A 20,209-nucleotide genomic window follows, 5' to 3' on the forward strand; every position below is an offset into this window, starting at 1 on the left:
CCATGGCCGCTGAGCCTGCGCGTCCAGAGCCTGTGCTCTGCAATGGGAGAGGCCACAACAGTGAGAGGCCTGCAAACTGAAAAAAAAAAAAAAAAAACAAAAAACCAAAGCAGTGTGTGAACTGAAGAATAAAGTAAGGAAAGAGAATAAATCGATAAAAATGATTTAAAGAAATAATAAAACAAAATAAAAAGTGAGGACTTCCCTGGTGGCGCAGTGGTTGAGGGTCCGCCTGCTGATGCAGGGGACGTGGGTTCGTGCCCCGGTCTGGGAGGATCCCATGTGCCACAGAGTGGCTGGGCCCGGGAGCCATGGCCACTGAGCCTGTGCATCCGGAGCCTGTGCTCCACAACGGGAGAGGCCACAGCGGTGAGAGGCCCATGTACCGCAAAAAAATAAATAAATAAAAAATAAAGTGAAAAAACACAGGACAACAGTAAATCAAAATAGAAATGGAAATATTTTAAATATATATATATATATATATATATGAAGAAAAAAGAAGAAAATAAAGGAAAAGAACACAGAACAGAAAAGCAAAGTAAGAGTAGAAATATATAAAAAGTAAAAAGTAAATATATGTTATAACATGTGGAGATCCCAAAAGACTAAATTTTTTAAAAATACTAAAACAACAAACAAACAAAAAAGAACAAACAGCAAAAGCCAGAGCCAACAACAGAATGAATCAAAACATAATAAAATTAATAGTAATAATTATGTTTCCCTGGGGTCTACACTGTAAGTGTCCTTGCACACACCGTGAGCCACAGCCCTCCTCTGCCTCCCCAGGATGCCCTCCTCTGCCTCTGGGCTGGTCTCTGGACCTGCTGTGGGCCCTGTGGTGACCCCTCAGACTCTGATCTGGCCCAGCTCCTGCGTGTGCTTGCCCCCAAAGTCAACAGCTGCCAGAGTTAGACTGTTTTCATTTGTGGGAACACTCATTGTATACGCAGATATTCCATAGACACAGGGTCTACCTAGCTGATTGTGGGGGTTTAATCTGCAGCTTGTACGCTGATGGAAAGATTTTTGATCTTCTTCCTTAGTCAACCCATCCCTGGGGTTCAGCTTTGGTTTTATCTGCACCTCTGCGTGTGGTCCACTCACAGGAGTCTGGTCCTGAGGCTGCCTTGGAGCTCTTGGGTCTGCCCTTGTAAGAACCGGGCACAGAGGTGGTATGACTGTTTGGATCACGGGAGTCCTGGTCGCACCACATGTGCAGGGAAGCGGCGGCCACAGGTACAAGAGATATGGCCCTAGTGAGGGCCTTTTCTGGTGCCCGGCAGCAGGCACGTGAGGGCCAGCTCTGAGGAGGGCTTTTTTTTTTTTTATTGCTTGGCAGCTGGTGCATGAGAGCCAGCCCTGAGGGGGCTTCTTTTATTGTCGTTGGCAGGCGCCGGCACGTGGGGAGAGAGAGATTACAATAGCAGCTCCTCCCCATGTGTGTGACTCAGCAGTAGCGCCCTGCTTCATGGCAGTCCAGTCTTCCTCTGTAGCATTCCCTGCTGTGGATTGCCTCCCTCCTGTATCCTCAGTCCGTCTTCCCACAGCCAACAGCAGTTCTAGCTCTGGGCCTGTTCTCCAATCCCCATGCACCAGCTCCCCATCCCCGTGCGCACCGGTGAACACACGTCCCCGTCCGGGGCATGTAGGGCCATGGTACGGACTGTCTGTATATTTCTCCCTCTGTCCTGTCTGCCACAGATAAGCCACTTTACCCTCTTCTGATAGCCTCAAATGCTTCCCTTCTGTCCAGGTCAATTTCCCAGTCGGAGAGGGGGTTTCCCCGAATTCACGAATCTCTCCTCTGCTTCAGCTCCCCCTGCACCAGGGTGCGGGTCCCGTCCTGCTTCCTCTCCTCCTCCTTCTCCCTTCTTTTTGTCCGTCCTACCCAGTTATGCAGGGATCTTTATAGTCCTTTCTGTCGTCCAAGGCCTTCTGCTAGTTTTCAGCCGGTGTTCTGTGAGAATTGTTGCGTCTATAGATGTATTCCTGATGCAACCGTGGAGATAGATGAACTCCACGTCCACCTACTCCTCCACCATCTTGAATCTCTATCTCCCAACTCCATTTAATTGAGGTTTCTGTTTATTACTTTTTTATATTTCCCCCTTTTGATCAAGATTTTTCTCTGAAAGCATCACTGAGCAAGAGTCAGGTTTTGTAGTTTCAGCAGCTTTTTGTCCCTCAGTGTCAGAAAGGATCTTTCTTAAGTGTAGTGTCCATGTCAGAGGAAAAGTACACAGATTGGAAACCTACTGAGATCACATTTGAGTAAAAAGGAGGGTAGGAGGGAGAGCTCTCGGGCTCTTTTTAATATAAAGTCCATATATTAGCAAGATAATAGATATTGGAGATCATCTGAAGCAATATGTCATCATCAAAGATGTGGAGATAAACTTACAACAGGCCTGGTCCTGGTCTCTTAGGAAAGCTGTCTTAACAGATGTTATCTGCTTCAAGTCTAGGAAATCTTTACTTTTAGGTCACCAGATGATGCGCAGGTCCAGTCAGCGTTTGGTGTTTTCTTTAGGTGTGTCATGTAAATCCAAGAGTCTATTCCTTCAAGTTTGTTGATGCAAGGATTTGTTTGCAGAATCTGAAAGGGGCCTCTCCAGTGAGGTTGGAGAGAATACTTCTGGAGTTATCTTCTGCAGTGGATGAAATTTCCAGGTTGCAAGGTATGATGCTTAAGGTCTTCATCTCCTGAGAGTGCACTGTGAAAAGATTGCTATATCAAAATATGGTTATTTTCAATGGAAACAATTAGACCTTTGAAATATTGGAGTATCTCTTATTTTATCAGTTGTAGGTCAAAAGAAGCAGGAGCCAAGTCCATTGGATGCCCTGTGACTATCTCAAAGGGTGAGCGTTTATGAGTTCCAAAAGGGGTGAATCTGAGATTAAGAAGGACTAACAAAAATTCTTTTGGCCAAGGTATTTGGAGGACCTCTACAAAGTTTGCCAGTTGAGTCTTAACAATGTCATTAGTGCATTCAGTTAAACCAGAGGATTGAGGGTGGTAAGAGCAGTGAAAGTGTTGTAAAACTGGCCAAACAGCACAGATTTGTCAAAGTATTTGGCCAGTAAAATGAGTTCCTTGATCATGAAGGCTATTACTGTGTCAGTAAGCCAATGGTTTATTGCATGTATAGTGGTGAGGAGTGGGGATTTTAGGCCTGGGTTGTTATTTGGTCCAAATCAGAGCTTTCTCTTTTTATCAAACCAACAATTGTTGAATTTCCAATTTTGTTTTTCCTTTTCTGAGGTCAATTGTTGGGCTTCTCTAGCCAGTTTTCCTAAGTTATCATTCGGGGAAATATCCCTTTGGACCATGGCAGAGGTTTGGCTGCTGTTGGTACTTTTCAGGGCAGCATTCTTTGCAGAAATATCAGCAAGCTGATTTCCCTTAGCATCCAGAGAGTCAAGTTTAGGGTGCTCTGCAAACTTTATAACAGCTAAAGTGGCAGGTAGAAGTATTGCATCCTATAATGTGTGAACATAGGAACCATTTTTAATTTTATTTCCACTGGAAGTAAGGAAGCCATATTGCTTCTACAACATTCCAACACCCTGAGCTACTCCAAAAGTATACTACTATCAGTATAAATATTTCCAGTTTTGTCCTTGTTTAAAGTACAGACCCATGTAAGAGGGTATCATTCAGCCTGTTAAGCTGCAATAGCCATATGTAAAGATACTGCCTCAGCAACATCAAAAGTAGCATACCCAGCACAATATTTGCCATTGTCACCTTTTAAATAAGAACCATCAGCAAACCATGAGAAGTCAGCCTTACCCAAATGAATTTCATGTAGATCATCACAAGGAGTCAGGAGATGGTCCATCAGCATTAAGCAACCATGAGGGAATTCGTTGGGGAGAGAGCGGAGAAGAATAGCAAGGTTTAAGGTGACTACAGTATAAAAGAGTTATGTGGAGAGTAGTTAACAAAAGGAGTTCCTAGGAGATGAGGTGGCTGGCTGAGAAATGTTGAATGTGATGAGAATTCAAGAGAACTTCTACTGCATGGGGCACAAATAATGGTTAAAGGAGAACCCACAATAATTTTCTCAGTGGCCTTAACCAAAAGTGCAGTAATGACTCTAAGGAAAGGGGTGTATCCCCATGGTACAGGGTCCATTTGCTGGCTATAATACCCTCTGGGTCAATGGTGGTCCCTGTGCTTTTTGGTGAGTATCCCAAGGGCATTCCCTTGTTTTTCATATACAAAAAGGAGAAAGGAAATCTGATCATTTGGATGCCCAAGGGCACATAAGTTAATGAAACTCTCCCTTTAAGGCTTTGAAGGCAAAGTCATCCTGGTCTTCCCATAAAATTCCTTTTGGCTTGTTATTGTTGAGTAAAACATATAGAGGTTTGGGCATAAGAGAGAAGTTTGGAATCCAATTTCATCAACAACCAAGTAGCCTGAGAAAACCTTGCAGTTGGCACTTAGTTTTGGGTTTGGGGAAACTTAGGACGCCATGAAGTCCCTGTGGATTTGGTGTAGTCCTTGTTGTAATATCAGATGCCCTAAATATTGAACCTGCGTTTGGGCAAACTGCAATTTTTCTTTGGCGACTTTATGTCTCTTTAAGGCTATAAGATTTAGCTTTGGATGCTGTCTTCCCATGAGGAAGTTTGAGAAAGAGAGCAAAGAAGCAAATCATCCACATATTGAAAGAAAGTAGAACCTCTAGGGAACTTTATCTCATCCAGCTCAGCATTCAGGATTTGCAAGAAATAAGAGGGACTCTCAGTAAAACCCTGAGGCATTACTGACCAGGTGAATTATTTTTCTTCCCAAGTGAAGGCCAAATGGTATTGGCTGGCTTCATCAACTAGAATACTAAAGAATGCACGTCTGGAGCTTGTGCTCCGCAAAAAAGAGAGGGAGGCCCGTGCGCCACGATAGTGAGGCCCGCGCACCGCGATGAAGACTGGGGGCCACTTGCCACAACTAGAGAAAGCCCTCGCATAGAAACGAAGACCCAACACAGCAAAAATAAATTAATTAAAAAAGCAAAGATGGGGCTTCCCTGGTGGCGCAGTGCTTGAGAGTCCGCCTGCCGATGCAGGAGACGCGGGTTCGTGCCCCGTTTCGGGAAGATCCCACATGCCGCGGAGCGGCTGGGCCCGTGAGCCATGGCCGCTGAGCCTGCGCGTCCGGAGCCTGTGCTCCGCAAATGGGAGAGGCCACAACAGTGAGAGGCCCGCATAACGCAAGGAAAAAAAAAAAAAAAAAAAAAAGCAAAGATGATCTCAAATTCATAAACTAATTATATACCTACGCTAAGGAGCTAGAAAAAGAGCAAACTAAACCCAAAGCCAGCAGAAGGAAGAAAGGTGTAAAAATCAGAGATAAAATGAGAATAGAAAAATAACAGGGACAATCAACAAAACCAAAAGTTCTTTGAAAAGATCAACAAAATTGACAAACTTTTAGATTGACTAAGAAAAAAAAGGACTCAAATTACTAAATTCAGAAATAAGAGTGGGAACATTATTGCTGGCCTTAACAAAAAAAGAGAATTATAAGAGAATACCATGAGCAAATACAGACCAACAAATTAGATAACCTATAGGAAATGGACAAATTCCTAGAAACACAAACTAACAAAGCAGACTCAAGAAAAAGAAAATCAGGGCTTCCCTGGTGGCACAGTGGTTGAGAGTCCGCCTGCCGATACAGGGGACGCGGGTTCGTGCCCCGGTCCAGGAAGATCCCACATGCTGCGGAGCGGCCCGTGACCCACGGCCGCTGAGCCTGCGCGTCCAAAGCCTGTGCGCCGCAACGGGAGAGGCCACAACAGTGAGAGGCCCGCGTACCGCAAAAAAAAAAAGAAAGAAAGAAAGAGAAAATCAGGGCTTTCCTGGTGGCGCAATGGTTGAGAGTCCGCCTGCCGATGCAGGGCACACGGGTTCGAGCCCCAGTCCGGGAAGATCCCACATGCTGCAGAGCAGCTGGGCCCGTGAGCCATGGCCGCTGAGCCTGCACGTCTGGAGCCTGTGCTCCGCAACGGGAGAAGCCACAGCAGTGAGAGGCCCACGTACCGCAAAAAAAAAGGAAGAGAAAATCTGAACAGACCTATAACAAGAGATTGAATCAACCAACAAGCAAAAACCTCCCCACAAAGAAAAGCCCTGGACCAGATGCCCTCATAAGTGAATTCTATCAAACATTTAAAGAAATATTAACAAAAATCCTTCTCAAACTCTTCCAAAAATCTTGAAGAAGGAACACTTCCTAGCTCATTCTATGAGGCCAGTATGATAGCAAATGCCCCCAAGGTCAGACAAACATAAGAAAACAAAATAACAGCCCAATACCCCTTATGAATATAAATGCAAATATTCTCAAAACAAGTGTATCAGTGTCCTAGAACAGCCATAAAAAATGTCAACAAATTTGGTAGCTACAGAAATACATTCTCTCACAGTTCTGGAAGTTAGAAGTCCAAAATCAACATGCTTCTCTCCTACCTTCTCGTGGCTCTCACAATCCTTGACATTTCTTGGTTTATAGCTACATTACTCCAATGTCCACCTTACTCTTTTGCTTTTTTTAACCTTAGTCTTCACATGGCCATCTCCCCATCTCTGTGTCTCCACATACTTTTACAAGGACATCTGTCATGGATTGAGTGTCTACAATAGGCCAGGATGATCTCATTCAAGATTTTTACACTGAAAACTACAAAACATTGCTGAAAGAACTTAAAGACATAAATAAATGGAAAGACATCCTGTGTTCATATTATGGAAGACAATATTGTTAAGACAGCAATACTATCCAAAGCACTCTACAGATGCAATGCAACCCCTTATCAAAATTCCAATGGCCTTTTTCACAATCCTTGAATTCATATGGAATTTCCATAGAACGCAAGGAGCCAAAGCAATATTGGAAAAAAAAAGAGTAAAATTGGAACAGTCAAACTTCCCAATTTCAAAACTTATTACCAAAGCTACAGTCATCACAACAGTGTGCACTGGCATAAGAATAGATAAAAAAGAGCAATAGGATATAATAGAGTCCAGGAATAAACCCATGCATATATAGCCAACTGATTTTTAACAAGGATACCAAGACCATTCAATGGGGGAAAGAACAGTCTCTTCAACAAATGGTGCTGGGACATCTGGATACCCACAAGAAAAAAAATGAAGCTGGACCCCTAACTCACATCATATACAAAAATTAACTCAAGGGGCTTCCCTGGTGGCGCAGTGGTTGAGAGTCCGCCTGCCAATGCAGGGGACACGGGTTCGAGCCCTGGTCTGGGAAGATCCCACATGCCCCGGGGCAAGTGGGCCCGTGAGCCACAACTACTGAGCCTGCGCGTCTGGAGCTTGTGCTCTGCAACAAGAGAGGCCGCGACAGTGAGAGGCCCGCGCACCGCGATGAAGAGTGGCCCCCGCTTGCCACAGCTACAGAAAGCCCTTGCACAGAAACGAAGACCCAACACAGCCAAAAATAAATTAAAATTTTTTTAAAAATGTTAAAAAAAAATATTAACTCAAAATGGTCTTCACTGGTGGCCCAGTGGTTAAGAATCCGCCTGCCAATGCAGGGGACACAGGTTCAATCCCTAGTCCAGGAAGATCCTACATGTCATGGAGCAACTAAGCCCATGCGCCACAACTGCTGAGCCTGCACTCTAGAGCCCATGCTCCACAACAAGAGAAGCCACTACAATGAGAAAAGCCCGTGCACTGCAACGAAGAGTAGCCCCTGCTCACCACAACTAGAGAAAGCCCGCACGCAGCAACAAAGACCCAATGCAGCCAAAAGAACAAAACAAAAACTCAAAATAGATCAGAAGGGGAATTCCCTAGCAGTCCAGTGGTTAGCACTCTGTGCTTTCACTGCAGGGGACACAGGTTCGATCTCTGGTTGGGGAACTAGGATCCTGCATGCTGCACAGCACAGCCAAAAGAAAAAAGAAAAAAAGATCCTATCTCTGAATGTAGTCACATTCTGAGCAGCTGGGGATTAGGACTTCAACCATGAAGTGTGCCAACTTCCTTGTCTGTTAAAATAAAGAAAAAAAATTTTTTTAATGGATCAGCAACCTAAAAAGAGCTAAAAACATAAAACTCTAAGGAAGGAAATGGGTGTAAAATCTTTATAACTTCGGGTAGTAATGGATTCTTAGGACACTAAAAGCATAAGCAACAAAAGAAAAATTAGATAAATTGGACTTCATCAAATTAAAAACTATAGTGAATCAACATACAATATAAAGAAAATGAAAAAACAACCCACAGAGTGGGAGAAAAGATTTGTAAATCATGTATCTCTGATAGGTGTCTAGAATCCAGAAGATATAAAGAACTCTTATAGCTCAGCAAAAAAAAAAAGACAAACAACCCAATTACAAAATGGACAAAGAATATGAACATGGGGACTTCCCTGGCAGTCCAGTGGTTAAGACTCCACACTTCCACTGCAGGAGGGCACGGGTTCGATCCCTGGTTGGGGAACGCCCGGCACAGCCCAAAAAAAAAAAAAAAAAGAATATGAACAGGTATTTTTCCAAAGAAGGTTTACAAATGGCCAACAAGCACTCATCATTCATGATTAGAGAAATGCAAATCAAAACCACAATGAGGGCTTCCCTGGTGGTGCAGTGGTTGAGAGTCTGCCTGCCAATGCAGGGGACACGGGTTCGTGCCCCGGTCTGGGAAGATCCCACATGCCATGGAGTGGATGGGCCCATGAGCCATGGCCGCTGAGCCTGTGTGTCCGGAGCTTGTGCTCCGCAACGGGAGAGGCCACAGCAGTGAGAGGCCTGCGTACCCCAAAAAAAAAAAAAAAAAAACCACAATGAGGTACCACTTCATATCCACTAGGATAGCTATAATCTAAAAATTCAGAAAATATTAAGTGTTGGTGATAATGAGAAGGAAATGGATCCCTCATACACTGCTTGTGGGAATGTAAAAATGGTGCAGCCACTATGAAAACCAGTTTGGTGGTTCCTTGAAAAGTTAAATACAGAAGCATCATCAACACCACTAGTAGTATATACCCCCCAAAATACCAATGTCCTAACATCTATACCAGTGTTCACAGCAGCACTATTCACAACAGCAAAGAGATGGAAACAACCCAAACCTCTTTCAACGAATGAAAGGATAGATAAAATGTGGCCTGTATATATACAACGGGATATCAATCAGCCATAAAGAGGAATGAAGTACTAATACAGACTGCAACGTTGCTGAACCTGAAAATGGATCTAGACACTGATCAACAGCTGCTAACACACACACACACACACACACACACAAAACAAATATCATATGCCTGCTGAAGGAAATATACAACACTATCTATGAAGTATTCTTGACTGTCCCCACAATAAACTATGATCAAGTCTCTGAATATATCCAACTACTAATGCACAGAAAATACATGGAACAAAGTGACATGTTAACACACACACACACACACACACACACACACACACACACACACCATCTAAGATTAATCAACAAAGTCTGCTGTGTACAAACTCTACAGGACAAATGACCTAGATTTTTTCCATAAGTAAACTGACAAATGGGGGAAAGAAGACAAAGGAGATTACAAAGAGACCTAAGACACATACCAATCTACTGCAATGTATGCACCTTATTTGGATCCAGCTTATGGACCTTATGGGATCCTGATTCAACAACTATAAAAGAAAACAGGAGACAATCAGGAAATTCTGAACAATGACCAGATATTTGATGGGTTTAAGAAATCCTTGTCAATTATTTTAGGTGTGATAATATATTGTGCATTTTTTAAAAATACACGTAAACTAGAAATGCTCACAGAATTCAAAATAATCAGAAGACTGGGGTAGGGAAGGGTATAGAAGAAACATGACTTGGTCACTGTTAAAGCTAGGTACCAAGGTGGGGATTCTCTCTACTTGTATGTATACTTGAACTTTTTCAATAATAAAAGTATTTTTTTAATATACCTGTAAAAATTTACCACTTTAGTATCTCTGATGTCCATTCCCTCATTTTTATCCCTCCTCCTACTTCTGTCTCAAACAGTTCCTCAGTATCTCTCCCTTGGACTTACTACAATAAAGCAGAGTCTTACCTCTGTGGAGCATAGATTCTAACATCAGAGTACAAAACCCAAAACAGTATGTATAATCAAAACTATCCTTGAAAAACCCCTTAAAATCCCAATAGAGAAAGTGCATGACACTGTACATCACTTTGAATACACAACCCTGCTTTATTCAAGTTCTTCTAACTGTGCTGTCAGATAGTATCTATCAATGATCCTCAACTCATTTTAAAACTTCCTCTTCAAGAATATAAGTAAGGGCTTCCCTGGTGGCTCAGTGGTTGAGAGTCCGCCTGCCGATGCAGGGGACACGGGTTCGTGCCCCGGTCTGGGAAGATCCCACATGGCGCGGAGCGGCTGGGCCCGTGAGCCATGGCCGCTGAGCCTGCGCGTCCGGAGCCAGTGCTCCGCAACGGGAGAGGCCACAACAGTGAGAAGCCCGTGTACCGCCAAAAAAAAAAAAAAAGAATATAAGTAAGCCGACACCACCTCTTGCCTGGCCCCCTCAATAATAGTATACTTCATGTCTTTGTCAGCGATGGTTGGGAAAGCTTTACAATAATTCATAAGGGATCTCCATATAGGTTTGCCTAGAACTCAGTGAGTAAAATGGCAGACTGAATTACCTCCACAATTTATTTTTTTTCTATCTCCCCCCACCTTCTAGTCCATATAGCTGGTTTTAAGTATGTTAAATGCACTTATGATCCTGCTCTGCCTTTCTTTTTTATAGTTGGTCTGGTCTCACATCCTTCCAATCCATTTACCACAATGCTGTCAGACTGATCTTTCTAAAACAGAAAACTCACATGTTATTCTTCAGTTTCAGTGGCTCCCCATAATCAACAGGATCAAGTCCTTAGTATGAAAGGGTGGAGCGGGGGCCAGAAGAAAGAGGGAGGGGGAAGGTGGGGAAGGAGGGAGGGAAGGCAAGCCAAAGCAAGGAGAGGGGAGGAAGGAAGGAAAAGGATGAGCAGAGGAAAGGGAAAAGAAAGAAAATCTTGCCTATACCATCAGCTCCACCTCTCAGAAGGCCTACTATTCAAACTCTACAATGCAAATCCCTGATATACCTGTGTCTTTTATCATTTACTTCTCCCTTTGCTTATAATAACCCACTTTTCACACACACCGATCTATGTTAAAACATTTACCTTCAACAACTGAGAACTATGGAGTGACTGACATTGAAGAAAAGTAACAGTTAAATTGAAAAATTCCTAATCCTGATCACCAGAAAGACAAAACTAAAATTTGGAACATATTTTCTGGTATGAAAAATGGGTATCAGATATTAAAGAACAGCATCATTGATACTATATACATCAGGTACATTGTGAGGTTTTGCTAACCAGTCTGGAAATACAATTGGCATTTCTATAATAAAATGCATTCCAGGCTCCAAAATAATTTTGGAACACAATTTAGTCAGATTTTTTAAATACACATCAAATTTAGACTATAACAAAAATGGCACTGCAAATCAATATGAAAAAATGAACTGTTCAATAAATGGTGATGGGACAAATGGTAGCATTTTAGCATCTAGGAAAAAATTAAGTTGGAACCATACCTCACATTGTATTTGCTGCATACATTCCAAATGTATCAAAGATTAACTGTTAAAAAAAAAGAAAGAAAGAAACTATAAAAATACTAAAGGAGGGAGGGGCTTCCCTGGTGGTGCAGTGGTTAAGAATCCGCCTGCCAATGCAGGGGAACCAGATTCGAGCCCTGGTCCAAGAAGATCCCACATGCCGCACAGCAACTAAGCCCATGCGCCACAACTACTAAGCCTGCACTCTAGAGCCTGCGAGCCCCAACTACTGAGCCTCTGTGCCACAACTACTGAAGCCCGCGCTCCTAGAGTCCCTGCTCCACAACAATAGAAGCCACCACAACGAGAAGCACACGCACCGCAACAAAGAGTAGCCCCTGCTCGCCACAACTAGAGAAAGCCCACACACAGCAACGAAGACCCAACATAGCCAAAAATAAATAAATAAAATAAAATAAATAAATTTACTAAAAAAAAAAATATATATATATATATTAGAGGAGGGAGTTCCCTGGTGATCCAGTGGTTACGACTCTACATTTCCACTGCAGGGGGCACAGGTTCACTCGCTGGTCGGAGAACAATCCTACATGCCATGCATTGTGGCCAAGAAAAAAAAAAAGCTTAAGGAAAAACATGAAAGAATTCCTTTATAACTCTGAAGTAGGGAAAGCCTTAACTAATGGTTCAAAACACAGAAACCAAGAAAGACAAGATTAAGAAATTAAACTAAATAAAAATTAAAATTTTCTGCATAAGAAAAAGCCACATGAGCAAGATCAACAACAGGGCCAAAACTAGTCCCACTCATCACAAAAGCTTAATATATGAGGTACTCCTATGAAAACTCCAACAAATCAAAAAGGAAAAAATCAACAACCAAACAGAAAAAGAACAGATCACATATGGGACAATACCAGTTGAATTGCTCTTAAAAGCATGAAAAGATGCTCAGATTCACTCATAATAAGAGAAATGCAAAATGCATGGTTTGAGACACCAACTTCCATCTACTGGATTACAAAAGATGTTGCTGCTGGGAACACAAATTGGTAGCACCACTAAAGAGAATAATTTGGGAATATCTACCAAAATTAATTGTAAAATCTCTTTGACCCAACAGTTCCACTGATTGGAATTAATAAAAACCTACAGATGTCTTTGCACAGAAGCAAAATGACATACATATACAAGCATTAGTCATAAAAGCAAAAGATTAGAAACAGGCAGCTGATTATATAACATATGATAATAAAGAAAGCTCTATACTGATAATAGATAAACTGTTCAGGGAAAAACTTAAGATGCAAGAGAGTATATATAATAGTCACCCATTTGTATAAAATTACAGAAAATATTTGTTTCCTATTTATCCATATGTATCCAAAAAAGTAGTAACAGCAACTACGTTGGTGGCAGAAACTGTACTGAGAAACCGTGCACATAATGGTGTACAGGAGAAGGAGCGAGGATTTTTTAATATTTAAAATTTTGGATAATGTGACTTACAGTCTAAACATCAGATTTAAATATTTATATATATGTATATAATGCTAGTCAAAAACACTGTATTTTCCCCTTTTATTTACTCATGCCATGAAACTATTCTATGCCAAAAATACTTTAGAGCTGGCTTCCCAAAATGGAAGTATATACTAATAGTACTAGTTTTATCTCTACTATTTTGAGTTTCTCCATCAGTTACTTAATTTTCATAAAATGCCACAGTTTGATGTCTACACATTTAAGAATGGTACTGAACTATAAAGAAACAAGGATTTCTCTAAAAAAGGTAACTAAAAACGGAAATGGGGCTTCCCTGGTGGCACAGTGGTTGAGAATCTGCCTGCCAATGCAGGGGACCCGGGTTCGAGCCCTGGTCTGGGAAGATCCCACATGCCGCGGAGCAACTGGGCCTGTGAACCACAACTACTGAGACTGCATGTCTGGAGCCTGTGCTCCGCAACAAGAGAGGCCGCGACCGTGAGAGGCCCGTGCACCGCGATGAAGAGTGGCCCCCACACCACGATGAAGAGTGGCCCCTGCTTGCCACTAGAGAAATCCCTCGCATAGAAACGAAGACCCAACACAGCCATAAATAAATTAATTAATTAAAAATAATAATTTTTAAAAAACAGAAATGAAAATTAGAAATACAAAAGGGGTCTTATGAAAGCACACCAAAATTTAAGTCAGAATTTGTTTATATTCAAGCAACAAGGATCCACAGGGTGTTAAAATTAACATGCATTAGAAACATCATTTGTCTAGCAATACACAAAACAGGAGGAAAAGAATATAAAACAGATTTTTATCTCTAACTAAGAAAAAAAAAAAAAAGTGGCTTATTTTCCCAACAGTAATACAAGAAACTGTATCCATTTTTTTAAAAAATCAAGATTTTAATTAGAAGTATCTGGATCATTCTGCACCAAAACAAAACTTAAGTTTGTCCAGAAAGTAGAAAAGTTGTTTCAATTTTTAAAAATTAAAAATTACATCCAGTACTGTTAAAAATATTTGAGCAGCAAACACTTTGATATAATATGAATTACCAGATATTTTAAAATACATCTGCACTCCAGTGTTCAAGAAAATTTTTCTCAGAATTCTCTGCACTTACCGCCATTATCTGTTCTTTTTAAAGCTCCATCCTTATGAGGACACAGTTCACATCTCTATTAAAAGGGGGGAGGGAGGAAACAAAGAGATTTTTCAGATTACCAAAGTATAACATCTTCCCTGTAACTTCAAAACTATTAAAAATATGGTAGTGGCATTTGTACTAGTTGCCACCAAGAGTGTATCAGAAAGATCCTCACAAAGTAATCCTCCTTGACATTTGGTCTTCCTCAGAGTACCAGACAACAACTTTTAAAAAGTAATTTTACTTAACATTTAAATTCCTGCCACAATTTTTTTTCTAATGTTATATTAATAAAAATAAAAAGATTCTCTCAACATAGGATTGGGGCACAGTTTTTAACCTGTGCCTCTACTCCTTTGTTTTCTGAGTAGAATCAACCAGAATTATTACATACTCAGTTGGATCTGGTTTCTCCTCAAATAAAGGGCCAAACTCAAATTCAGAATTTTGATTCAAGTAGGAAGGCATGATCTCACATGTGCTTACCTGCCTTTGGAAGAAAAGAACTGCTCTAATTATTCTAGTTACTCTCTTTATTCACAGCCCAATGATACTCAGAATTATTATGGATCCCTCTCTACCACTCCCAAAATTTAAAACCAGAAATAAACACCAAGCCAGTATTGCCATTTCTTTTCACTACTGACAAGAGGACTGAAATAACTGTAAAATAATAGAGTTTCAGTGGCACTTACTATGAAGACTACATTCCTAGAAATCATATATGATACTTATTATTTGTACCCTATCTTACTCTCAAAAGAGGTTTGAAGCATATAATATAGTAATATAAATGAGTTACAAAGTAAAATATGAGCAAGAAATTAAAATAAAATAGTGAATAAGCACACAATAAGCTGGTGGGGGGGTTAAAGGACAAAAGTACTAAAAATCATCTATATCCACAATAAGCAGTTAAGGGATACACAAAACAATAAGATGTAAACTATGATATCAGAAACAGTAATCATGGGCTTCCCTGGTGGTGCAGTGGATAAGAATCCATCCGCCAATGCAGGGGACACGGGTTCAAGCCCTGGTCCGGGAAGATCCCACATGCCGCAGAGCAACTAAGCCCGTGTGCCACAACTACTGACCCTGCACTCTAGAGCCTGCAAGCCACAACCACTGAAGCCCACGTGCCTAGAGCCCATGCTCTGCAACAAGAGGAGCCACCGCAATGAGAAGCCCTCACACTGAACAAAGAGTAGCCCCCACTCGCCACAACTAGAGAGAAAGCCTGTGCGCAGCAATGAAGACCCAATGCAGCCAACAATAAACTAATTAAAAAAAAAAAAAAAAAACAGTAATCATGAGGGGAGGAGAATACAGATGCAGGGTTTATTGAATGCATTTGAAATTAAGAGATCAGCAACTTAAAACAATCCCGTATATATATATAGACTGCTATACCAAATCCTCACGGTAACTGCAAGCCAAAAATCTATGATAGATATACACATAAAAAAGGAAAAGAAATCCAACCATAACCCAAAAGATAATCATCAAATCATGAGAAGAAAACAACAGAAGAAGAATAATGGGAAAAGAAGACCTACAAAAACAAATCCAAAACAACAAAATGGCAATAAGAACATACATATCGATAATTACCTTAAATATAAATGGACTAAATGCTCCAACCAAAAGACATGGGCTAGCTGAATGGATACAGAAACAAGACCCACATATATGCTGCCTACAACAGACTCACTTCAGATCTAGAGACACACAAATACTCAAAGTGAGGGGATAGAAAAGGTATTCCATGCAAATGGAAAAATCAAAAGAAAGCTGGAGCAGCAATACCGGTATCAAACAAAACAGACTTTAAAATAAAGACTGTTATGAGAGACAAAGAACACTACATAATGATCATGGGATCAGTCCAAAAAAAGGATATAACAATTGTAAAAGTATACGTACCCAACATACAAACACCTAAATATACAAGGCAAATACTAATGAACATAAAATGAGAAATTGACAGGAATACAATAATGGTAAGGGACTTTAACTCCCCACTTACATCAATGGCCAGATCATCCAGACAGAAAAACACTAAGTAAACACTGGCCTAAAATGACACATTAAAGCAGATGCACTTAATTGATATATATAAATATGTATATCTATATATTTGAGCACTCCATCCAAAAGAAGCAGAATACACATTCTTTTCAAGCACACATGCAACATTCTCCAGGATAGATCGCGTACATACTAGGCCACAAAACAAGCCTCAGTAAATTTTAAGAAGACTGAAATCATATCAAGCATCTTCTACAACACTATGATTGGAAATCAGCTACAAGAAAAAAACTATGAAAAACACAAACATGTGGAGGCTAAACAATACGCTACTAAACAACCAATGGATCACTAGCGAAATCAAAAGAGAAAATAAAAAAATACCAAGAGACAAATGAAAACAAAAACATGATCATGCAGTGAGTTCCCTGGTGGCCTAGTGGTTAGGATTCCGGGCTTTCATTGTCATGGCCCAGGTTCAATCCATGGACAAGGAACTGCGATCCCGCAAGCCACGTGATGTGGTCAAAAAAGAAAAAAAAAAAACACAGGATGATACAAAACATATGGGATGCAGCAAAAGCAGTTGCAAAAAAGGGAAGTTTATAGAAATACAAGCTTGTACCTCAGGAAACAAAAATATCTCAAATAAACAACCTAACTTTACATCTAAAGCAACTAGAGAAAGAAGAACAAACAAAACCCAACATTAGTAGAAAGAAAGAAATCATAAGGATCAGTGCAAAAATAAATGAAATAGAAATGGAAAAAACAATAGAAAAGATCAATAAAACTAAGCTGGTTCTTTGAAAAGATAAACAAAAGTGATAAACCTTTAGCCAAACTCATCAAGAAAAAAAGGGAGGACTTCCCTGGTGGTCCAGTGGTTAAGGCCTCCACTGCAGGGGGCAGAGGTTCAATCCCTGTTCAGGGAATTTCCACATGCTGTGGCGTGTGGCCAAAAAAAATTAAAAAGAAAAAAGGGAGAGGGCTCAAATCAATAAAATGAGAAATGAAAAAGAAGTTACAACTGACAGGACAGAAATACAAAGCATCATAAACTACTACTACTACTAGCAACTATACACAACTAAAATGGAAAACCTAGAAGAGATGGACAAATTCTTAGAAAGGTACAGTCTCCCAAGACTGAAGCAGAAAGAAGTAGAAAATATGAACAGATCAAGTACTGAAATTCAATCAGTAACTTAAAAACTCCCAATAGGGAATTCCCTGGCGGTCCAGTGGTTAGGACTCTGCACTTTCACTGCTGAGGGCCCGGATTCGATCCCTGGTCAGGGAACTAAGATCCCGCAAGCTATGCGGTGCAGCCAAAACAAAAAAGTTAAAATACATAAAAAATAAAAGCTCCCAACAAACAAAAGTCTAGGACCAGATGACTTCACAGGTGAATTCTACCAAACATTCAAATATTTAAAGAAGAGTTAACACCTATCCTTCTTAAACCATTCCAAAAAACAGCAGAGGAAGGAACACTTCCAAAGTCATTCTATGAGGCCACCATCACCCTGATACCAAAACCAGACAAAGATATCACCAAAAAAAAAATTGCAGGCCATTATCACTGATGAACATAGATACAAAAATCCTCAACAAAATAGCAGCAAACCATATCCAACAATACATTAAAAGAATTATACACCATGATCAAGTGGGATTTATCAAAGGGATGCAAGGGTTTTTCAATGTCTACAAATTAATCAATGTGTTATATAACACATTAACAAATGGAAGAATAAAAATCATACGATCATCTCAATATATGGAGAAAAAGCTTTTGATAAATTTCAACGTCCATTTATGCTCCCCAGAAAGTGAGCAGAGAGGAAACCTACCTCAACATAATAAAGGCCATATATGAAAAACCCACAGCTAACATCATACTCGATGAAAAGCTGAAAACATTTCCTCTAAGATCAGGAATAAAATAAGGATGCCCAATTTCACTATTCAACATTGTTTTCTAAGTTCTAACCACAGCAATCAAAGAAAAAAACAAAAAAAGAAAGAAAAGGAATGCAAATTAGAAAAGAAAAAGTTTGAAGATGGCATGATACTCCACATAGAAAATCCTGAAGACATTACCAGAAAACTACTAGAGCCCATCAATGAAATTCAGTAAAGTTGCAGGGAACAAAACTAATATACAGGACTTCCCTGGTGGCGTAGTGGTTAAGAATCCACTTGCCAATGCAGGCAACAAGGGTTCAAGTCCTGGTCCAGGAAGATCCCACATGCCACGGAGCAACTAAGCCCATGTGCTACAACTACTGAGCCTGTATGCCACAACTACCGAGCCTGCGCCCGTGAGCCCGTGAGCCACAACTACTGAGCTCGCATGCCACGACTACTGAGGCCTGCGCACCTAGAGCCTGGGCTCTGCAACAAGAGAAGCCACCGCAATGAGAAGCTGCTCACCACAACAAAGAGTAGCCCCCACTAGCCGTAACTAGAGAAAGCCCACGCACAGCAATAAAGACCCAATGCAACCAAAAATAAACTAATATACAGAAATCTGTTACATTTCTATACACTAACAACAAACTATCAAAAAGAGAAATTAAGGAAACAACCCCATTTACCACCGCATCAAAAAGAATAAAATACCTAGGAGGTAAAAGACCTGTACTCAGAAAACTGTAAGACACTGATGAAAGAAACTGAAGATGACCCAATCAGATGGAAAGATGTTCTTGGATTGAAGAATTAATATTGTTAAAATGACCATACTACCCAAGGCAATCTACAGGCTCAATGAAATCCCTACCAAATGAGTAATGGTATTTTTCACAGAACTAGAACAGATGATTTTTTAATTTCTATGGAAACATAAAAGACCCCAAATAGACAAAACAATCTTGAGAAAGAAGAACAGAGCTGGAGGAATCCCATTCCCTGACTTCAGACTGTACTACGAGGCTACAAAACAGTATGGTACCGGCAAAAAAAAAAAAAAAAAAAAAAAGACACATAAGTCAATGGAACAGAATAAAGAGCCCAGAAATAAACCCACATACCTATAGTCAATCTATGACAAAGGAGGCAAGAATACACAATGGAGAAAAGACAGTCTCTTCAACAAAAGGTGTTGGTAACATGGGACAGCTACATATAAAAGAATAAAATTAGAACATTCTCTAACACCATATACAAAAATAAACTCAAAATGGATTAAAGACCTAAATTTAAGGCAAGATACTATAAAATTCCTAGAGTAAAACAGGCAGAACATTCTTTGACATAAATCACACCAGTTCTTTTCAATCTGTGTCCTAAATCAAAGGAAACAAAAGCAAAAATAAACAAATAAGACCTAATTAAACTTAAAAGCTTTTGCACATCAAAGGAAACCATAGACAAAACAAAAGACAACCTGCTGAATGGGAGAAATATTTGCAAATGATGTGACTGATAAAGGGTTAATACCCAACATATATAAACAGCTCATGCAACTCAACATCAAAAAACCGCCCAATTGGGGCTTCCCTGGTGGCACAGTGGTTGAGAGTCTGCCTGCCGATGCAGGGGACACGGGTTCGTGCCCCAGTCCGGGAAGATCCCACATGCCGCAGAGCGGCTGGGGCCGTGAGTCATGGTCGCTGAGCCTGCGCGTCCAGAGCCTGTGCTCCACAACGGGAGAGGCCACAACAGTGAGAGGCCCGCGTACCGAAAAAAAAAAACAAGCCGTTCAGCTATACTGGTTTACTCAGACTTCGAACACCATTGTATTACAGAAAGCAGCAAGATAATAATTATTTTTTTAAAAATAGTATAGGCTAAATAAGAAGAATAAATTCAAGCTTTAAGTTTGATCTTCCTCATATTATATAAAAGATGTAATTGTGGCATTAAAAAAGTATGTGTA

At 40.6% G+C, this 20,209-nt stretch overlaps 1 protein-coding gene across 1 annotated transcript in view; it reads right to left on the minus strand.

The window, feature by feature from the left end:
• Nucleotides 1–14,760, minus strand: part of MLLT10 (MLLT10 histone lysine methyltransferase DOT1L cofactor) — a 206,377-nt gene extending 191,617 nt beyond the window's left edge. Inside the window, exons 1-2 of the mRNA XM_007454170.1 lie at nucleotides 14,683–14,760; nucleotides 14,269–14,323 (exon numbers count right to left, since the gene is read on the minus strand). Of these exons, the coding sequence (XP_007454232.1) occupies nucleotides 14,269–14,323; nucleotides 14,683–14,760 (133 nt within the window). The remainder of the gene's footprint in view (nucleotides 1–14,268; nucleotides 14,324–14,682) is intronic.
• Between the last annotated feature and the right edge of the window lie 5,449 nt (nucleotides 14,761–20,209).

This window comes from Lipotes vexillifer, unplaced genomic scaffold (genome assembly GCF_000442215.2).
Source record: "Lipotes vexillifer unplaced genomic scaffold, Lipotes_vexillifer_v1.1 scaffold316, whole genome shotgun sequence".
NCBI lineage: Eukaryota > Metazoa > Chordata > Mammalia > Artiodactyla > Lipotidae > Lipotes > Lipotes vexillifer.